The sequence below is a fragment of the Saccopteryx bilineata genome, chromosome 11 (genome assembly GCF_036850765.1).
Source record: "Saccopteryx bilineata isolate mSacBil1 chromosome 11, mSacBil1_pri_phased_curated, whole genome shotgun sequence".
NCBI classification, from domain to species: domain Eukaryota; kingdom Metazoa; phylum Chordata; class Mammalia; order Chiroptera; family Emballonuridae; genus Saccopteryx; species Saccopteryx bilineata.
In genome coordinates, this window is record NC_089500.1 from 80,670,380 (window position 1) to 80,678,702 (window position 8,323).

At 39.7% G+C, this 8,323-nt stretch overlaps 1 protein-coding gene across 1 annotated transcript; it reads right to left on the bottom strand.

Annotated features, from left to right (window-relative positions):
- Positions 1–1,030: 1,030 nt before the first annotated feature.
- LOC136315336 (histone H4) lies at positions 1,031–1,421 on the bottom strand. The gene has a single exon (XM_066246853.1). The coding sequence runs from the start codon at positions 1,400–1,402 to the stop codon at positions 1,091–1,093; it is 312 nt and encodes a 103-aa protein (XP_066102950.1). The 5' UTR covers positions 1,403–1,421; the 3' UTR covers positions 1,031–1,090.
- Positions 1,422–8,323: the final 6,902 nt, after the last annotated feature.

Sequence of the window (8,323 nt, forward strand, 5' to 3'; positions counted from 1 at the left end):
TCTGAAGACATCACTTTAAATTATCCACATTGTAAATACCTAAAACATATGGATAGTCTACCCATATGTTCATCTTTATCATGTAACTAGAGCCTGTGTTCTGTCCAGTGTGGGACACTGAAAAAAAAAAGGGGGGGGGAGCTTATGTAATGTATCATCATCTTTCCTTAAAAGTTTTTGTGCCGCCAATAAGTTCATACAGCTAAGTTGAGAAAACAAAATTGTGTTTGGTAAAGTTCCTATTACAAAGAAACTCAAACAAGAATGTAGCTGAATTATTGTCTCATGGAACAAACCTCTAATTAGTCCAGCTCTGAGGGGCAAACCTGCTCCTCCTGATCAGTCAGGGAATCCTGTCCTTACAAGTTATTTCTGTCAACCACAGGGCTTGCTGTCTTTTGCCTGATCAAAGATCTACACCTGGGGTCCCCAAACTAGGCCCGCGGGCCACATGCGGCCCCCTGAGGCCATTTATCTGGCCCCCGCCGCACTTCTGGAAGGGTACCTCTTTCATTGGTGGTCAGTGAGAGGAGCATAGTTCCCATTGAAATATTGGTCAGTTTGTTGATTTAAATTTACTTGTTCTTTAAATACTGTATTTGTTCCCGTTTTGTTTATTTTAAAAAAAGATATGTGCAGTGTACATAGGAATTTGTTGTTTTTTTTATAGCCCGGCCCTCCAACAGTCTGAAAGACAGTGAACTGGCCCCCTGTATAAAGTTTGGGGACCCCTGATCTACACCTTCACAAGTGGCAATAAAAAGTTAAATCTTATAACGGGACGTCAACTCTAGTCTTACATATAACACTAAGATACATACCCACAAGTCAGAAAAACAAAAACAGAACAAGAAACATACAGTATTGTGGAATAAGCGAGTCTGCACCCGATTTTAAATGCTACAGATTAACCTAAAATAATTGCAAATGTATGAAAAATGTCAGAAAGACTTGGATGCTTAACTAAGAAATTACCGCTAGACATAATAAATGCTAAGCATTCAAGTGACAACTCCTTAAAGTGATTGGGTAGGTGGCCCTAAAAAGGGCCTTTGGTTTTCTTGTAGAACCGAGCTGTGGGCCAGTGGACTCAGCCGCCGAAGCCGTAGAGGGTGCGGCCCTGGCGCTTGAGCGCGTAGACCACGTCCATGGCCGTGACCGTCTTGCGCTTGGCGTGCTCCGTGTAGGTGACGGCGTCCCGGATCACGTTCTCCAGGAACACCTTGAGCACCCCGCGGGTCTCCTCGTAGATGAGCCCGGAAATACGCTTGACGCCGCCGCGACGAGCCAGGCGACGGATGGCAGGCTTGGTGATGCCCTGGATGTTGTCGCGCAGCACCTTGCGGTGGCGCTTGGCACCCCCTTTGCCGAGACCTTTCCCACCTTTGCCGCGACCGGACATAATCGCAAGAAGAAACAGTTCCTACCGCAATGCCGTGGCTAGAAGTGCTCTACCCTTTTATAGGAACTTATCGGACCTGATTGGAAACCAGAAGAGAGGGGCGGCAACCAACTCAGTTCTCCGCCCTCCGCTCATTTGCCCTTGCTCACAGTTGTGAAGACCTGGAGTGGCGGCGGAAACATTGAGTCATGGAGGTGGGATTTAATTAATTCTCCTATGAAGGGGATGTGTGTTTGTCTGGAACGTTTGAAATCATTTCGTAGGACATTTCATATATAATATACTTTCTACACGGAAGCCTGATATTCGTCATTCAGATTTCTAAAAATATTAAATAATAAGTTAATGTGTGTTTTTCCTCATGAGGACTACGCTATGTAGAATGTAACATCTGTAAATAAACAGCCACTCAACATTAATTATTCATCTCAATATGGGCCCCTCTAAAATGGTAAACTTAATATAGTATCCTAATTTGCCAAAAAGTTCTGTGAGTCTAGGAAAAAATCATTTTCCTCAAGTTCTAGCTGAAAATGAAGTGGTAAACTCAGAATTTACGTGCATGTGAGCAATTCAGAAAAGCATGAAAATTTCATAGACGAGTAAAATGAGGTATGTATTTTATATGGATAAAGGAGAAAGGAGGGAAGGGTTCTGGGAATTCGAGGGAGAGATAGGCAATTTACAGGGAGAGAAAGTGGCAAGAAAAAAATTCTTGTTAGACAACTCAGAAGCAATGGAACAGAGGGAAATCTAGTGAACAGATATTTGCAAGGACCCTTCCTGTCTACCATACTTAATTCATATATGCTAAAATGAATATGCTAATATAAATAAGCAAAGCTTTCCTTCCTGAAACAGGTTTTTCCATTTGAATCTCTTCCTGAGTTTGTTGGGCTTTTATTTATTTCAGCTTCAAGTTATCCATGTACCAAGGTGGCACATTTCAGGGAGTCTTGTTCCTGACCCCCACACTTTTGAGAACATCTCAAAATAATAAATAAGTAAAGATTTTATTCATCATTTGTTTTCTTGAGGAGATTCAGCTGACTTTAGGTAGATTTGGCTTTTCTTCCATAGTCTAGAAAGAGGACTGTTGGTCAAATAAGTTTTTAAATATATGTTTGCTGGCTTATAGTTTGCATTAGGTGTGGGGGACAGGCTGTAAGCAGGCAGGGTGGTATACCCTAAGGCTTAGTTTTAGGACTAAGCTTTTCCCCACACCCTTGACTGACTGCATGATATGGGGTGGTACACTCCCATTATGCTTCAGATAAGTGACTTTGTATCAGAGACTTCCTTGTTTGTATATTGGATTAAAGGTTTTGATTTCTATACTATCAAGTGGGGCAGACCAGGGGCTTGCTCTGTATCGGATCCTGAGATTAACATTAGAGGAGAGAGTAGAGAAAGGAGAGCAGAGAAGGGCAACGTGGAGAGAAGCAGCAGCCAAGATGGCAGAATGCTGAAGGAGAAGCCAGTTGGTGTCAAGTTTGTGCAGAGAGAAGGAGATGGGGAACAGAGGTGAATAAGGCTAGTGAGCTAGAAACCTTTGATTCCAGGAAACTCGGATAAGTCAGTAGCTTTGTGAGCACTGAATGAGTAGGTTTTGGAGCTCAGTGTGTGTTTTTACTTGCCCACCGGGTGCAAACTAGGATTAAAGCTAATGGCCCACCAGTTCTTGGTTCCGTTGTTTCATTACTGTCTGTCCAAATCTAATGCGAACCTGCATGGGCCAGGCGGCTGTGATGGTGGCCATGGCTACTAGCTTTACAAGGACCAAGCTCATCAAAAGCTGCTCCAGGAGTTTACAGTATATGAAAACAAATTCCAGAGTGGTGTTATTAACCTGAGATACACAAAGAGGATTCTAGGAACTTGTGTATATAGAACAAAAAAGTCCATCTTTAGTCTTCCTATTACCCCAGTGGAGTGTTAGCATTTCCTCTGTTCATGAAAGCAGGCAACAAACAGTGTGACTGGCTGGACCTATGCTAGATTCATATCACAATGCATTTGCAGCTGTCAATATCTCAAAATATAACTTAAATATATTACTTCATCTAAACTGTGGCAAATCTTGGTTATGTGGGTAATCTTGTTTAATGTATCGATAAAGAAACACATATGTTAATACATCACCAATTTCAATTTTGGTAAGTTTAATAATAGCATTTTAATATGAATGTTTTCCTTTCTAATCCTATGTAAATTTTCCTAAACAGTTAAATGTGCTGTTCTGGGAAGGGTCCCATAAAGTTTATAAGTTGTATGAAAAAGTCACGACACAGAAATGTTTGAGAATCCCACTTTCATAGGACCCTGAAAGTCTTGAGAGGCTCTTGATTTCAAGAATGGTGCAAAGAGCAGCATGGGAAAAGTCCATGATGTTGGAATGAAACTCATGTTAGTAATAACACTGGTGGAAGTGAGAAAAAAAATGGCAATGATTTCCTCCAGTTATCAATATTAAATAGGACATTTCCCCTCTCACTTTTCTTAGAGAGTTTATTTGGAGAAATATATAGTTTGTTTTCACTCTCCCCTTAGAAATAGAGATAAATTTCCCTAGTGACTATCCAGCTTTCACAATGTAGAGATATATCCTATGTTGTGGGACAAATAATCTGCAGATGTGTAACCTCTAAAATTAGTTGAGTATACTCTCTTGAGATATATAGTGATTCTCAGAAGGTGTAGCCCCTGTCTTTCAAAGTGATAAAGCTTTTGTTTCTACTGCTTTTCCGTGTAAGACATGTGAAATTATTTTCCTAACTGTAGTTTCATATTTGCTGGCTTCCATGTATATACATCCGTTAATGCTTACTTGATAATAGTGCTTTTTTTCTCATCTAGATTGAGACAGAAAGGTCATTTTCGTGATAAACTTTTCATTTGTCCGACATGTAAAGAGGTAAAAAAGTCTTCTAGGCTTCACATTCCCTTTATCATATCTACTAGGAATTTGGTTGCTGAAGCATGAATTCTTCTGCCATTGTTAAAGGGAGGACTATAACTCTCTAAGGAGAGGAATTTGTGGCCACTCAGAATTCAAGGGCAGAAAATCACAATAGATGGTTTATTTCCTAATTGCTCTGCAGGTTTAATGGAGTAAAAGGCTCCAGCCAGTCAGGTAGGGCTTTCATTCAAATTAAAATGAAGGCCCTGGCCGTTTGGCTCAGTGGTAGAGCGTCGGCCTGGCGTGCGGGGGGACCCGGGTTCGATTCTCGGCCAGGGCACATAGGAGAAGCGCCCATTTGCTTCTCCACCCCTCCCTCCTTCCTCTCTGTCTCTCTCTTCCCCTCCCGCAGCCGAGGCTCCATTGTAGCAAAGATGGCCCAGGCGCTGGGGATGGCTCCTTGGCCTCTGCCCCAGGCGCCCCTGTTGGGCGTGCCGGGTGGGATCCCGGTCGGGCGCATGCGGGAGTCTGTCTGACTGTCTCTCCCCGTTTCCAGCTTCAGAAAAATACAAAAAAAAAAATTAAAATGAATAACAAGTGCTAAGCACTCATGTGTCAACAGCCCTGTGCAAAGTATAGTGGCACAGAAATCAAGCATTTGGGCAGTAGCTACAACAGCAGAATAAACCCTGGAATGGGTCTCAAGGCATTCTTTCTTTCTTTCAATTTATTGCGTTGACATGGTTTCAAGTGCCCCACTCAATGTAACACCCTCAAGCCCCCACATTCAATGTAACACCCTCAAGCCCCCACATAGTGCTCCTGGTGCCCCGTGCAGTCTCCTTCCATTCCCATTTTACCTCCTTTTCCAGGATACTCTTCAGTTCTGGTTCCACAAAGCCTCCCTACGTGTACTTGTGTATGTTCCTATATATAAGTGGTTGCATGTCATATCTACGAGACCAGTAACACTATTGGTTGTTTACAGTCTACCAGAAAGATGTCAAAGTGGACAATATGCAGGTAATATGAAGCACATTGTAATAGCCAATAAAGAAATCAAAAAAGCAGCTCAAATCTGGGAGTGATTTCATCCAGTTTAAGAGATTGGGAATGACACATAGAAATATTTCAAAGTATATCATTAGATTAGTTTTATGTATACCTGAACTTTAAAATAGGAGGAGTGGGTTACAAAAAAATATATAAATAAATAAATAAACAAAAAATCCTGAAAAATATACTGTGAAACATTAGATGATTTGACCAACACCATGTAGTTTTTTAAGCTGCATAACCAGTCAAGTATATATTGTATATTTGCAAATAGCATGCTTGTTCTACTAAACTAAACCATGCGGCTAGAATATTGCTTTAACCCCACATAAAAGATTTTGAATGCTATACTACAGTGCCTTGGGTAGCTCAGTTGGTAGAGCATGGTCTTGATTCACCAAAGTCATAGGATGCAATCCCAGCTCAGGGCACATACAAGAATCAACCAATGAATACATACATATGTGGAACAACAATGGTCTCTCTCTCTCTTTCTCTCTCTCTCTCCTCCTTTTCTCTCTAAAATCAATAAATAAAAATTTAAAAAATAATTTAAAGTGCTTTTTCTAAAGTTAGAAAACTAATGAAAGATGGGCTATATAAATTTGAAGCTCACTTGAGGAATATTTTATTACAGTAATATGGAGCATGAAATTACAGAGATAGTGGGACAAAGGAGAGGCCTATAAGGCAAGAAAAGCCAATCAAGACAAGAAATAGAGGAGCCAGAATCACAACCATGATGGAAGAAATAAAAGAGGCGATATGATTTTAAGAAGAGTGCATCGAATTTGGTGACAAACAAAATGGAAATTTGATTTTATCTGTGTGTATGTCAGTTAAAGGACATGGTATTGTCCAGTACAATGTACAAGGATATCAACTGGAAAGTTACCATTGGATTAAAAATGACTAACCTAGATGAGGTTGGTCATCTTGAGTCTGCTTTAGGTAGATGTACGCTGTAGAAGCAGATCTCAGGCAATCACTCTGAAATGCAAATTTGACATTAGGAAATTGGACAGACCTGAAAAGAGAGACTTTTGAATTATTTATATAAATGTAGCTCATGGACCCATAAAAGTGAATGGGGCAGTTTCTTGGAGATGTCTTATATGTAGATGGCTGAGAGACAGCTATTCCTTTGATTGTGTTGTAGAAACAAACCATAATGAGTCTAACGATTTTTAAAAGATTATGGATACATGAGTTCTATAGCAAGTGAATCCAAATGCCACGTGTAAAAAAAATTATTTTTGTTTTGAACTGGGCACTTGAAACCTATACAATCACCCCAATAAATTAGATTTAAAAACTTTGTTTTGAGCTGATTCCTCATCTCCTTTCATTCATTTCAGTCATGGTTTTAATTTCTATTAACTCATTTTTTTTTTTATGTCTGACTGAAATGTTATGAATGAAGTTACCTGTCATTTGTTGTTTTTGATGAGATCATGAGAAAGCAAGCCTGACTTCTTGTGCTTTGCTGTCAGATCCTAGTGTTTCTTTCTTTCATAGTTCTAGTGAAACACAGACTTGTGCTTGCTTCGCAATAAGCATATGCTGAAGACGAACATATAGCTTGAGAGGTGAAAAAGCATATCAAATCACATTGACACCAAATTTGAAAGAGTTTGCTGCTTAGAGTATTCTATTCAAGAATGAAACATAGTTATTGGCAGGTTGTTTTATTTACCTGCAGCAAGTAACGAAGACAGGGTTCATAGCCAAAGCTCTGTCTCCCTGAAGGAAGGCCTAGCCATTGCTCATATACACTATTTGGTTAATTACATGGTGAAGTCTTCTTTGCAGTTCATTTACCAGATTTGATTCTGCTCAAGTTCACTGGGTTCCATATGCTCTGCAAAATACTATGCTACATTTTAGCATTGAGCAAGAATAGTATTTAGTAAGAACCAAGCAGACCTTGAGATCCTTGTCCTATTTAACAACTCTGCCATCAATTTCTTACTGAACGTAAAGCATAAACGGTAATGTGTTTTCTATAAACCTATATACTTCCTTAAGTAAGAGCTTTTGGCAGTAAATATAAAACATGCTTGTTTTTAAACATCTCTATCATAAAAGAATTCTCTATAAGTGTGTGTGTGCTTTGTATATTTGTTAATGCTGCTGTTCCTTAATTACTTTGCCAAAATTTGTCTCTCCCAACCACGACAGACTTCTATACCCAAAAGCTTATGAACATCTGAATAACTGATCCTGCAAAAAACAAACACAGAAGAATTTTTAAGCCATAAAAAGATCCAACTTTTTTATGCCTTTATCCAAATTTGCTCTGCCATCAGTTACTGCAACAGGCCCAAATACCACAAGACAATTATTGAATTTTACATCTCCCACTTTTCTAAGTCAATATGAACCCTCTAAAGAGACACAAAAAGTTATGATAAAGCTTTTGCAGGTAAAATAAAGGCTTTTCTAATCAGAAATTGATGTTATTCCAAGCAGCCTTTACTATCAATCTTGCAGAGAAGTTCTGAAAGAGCCTGTGTTATTTCTCCTCATATGAAAGAGATTTTCAGGGGAAATCTTAGTGAGAATAAAGCAGTTGCTGAAATGTATGAAAAGCCAAAAAGGTACAGAACAGTATGAGAGAGGAAGCTACAGAAGACACAAAGTGAAAGTTTATATTTTAAACGAAAATCAGCAAGTTGAATCTCTGACCTGTCAATCTCTCAGACTGTCTGGGGCTTTTAACAAAGGCTGACAACCGAAATGATACTAACCAGAAAGAAAAATTATGAATATCTTAAAGCTTGAACTGTCCCGGGGCATTGTGTAGTAGAATTTGTATCATTCCTCCACACAAAATTTTAATTTTTTGACTTTCCTGAACTGGAACAAACACAATTTCAAGACAGGGCAGAGGCTGGTTTGCAGTCAGGCCGGAAGAGCGAGCTGGGAACCAATCAGCGCGCAGCCTCGCTGTGTGTTTATATAGA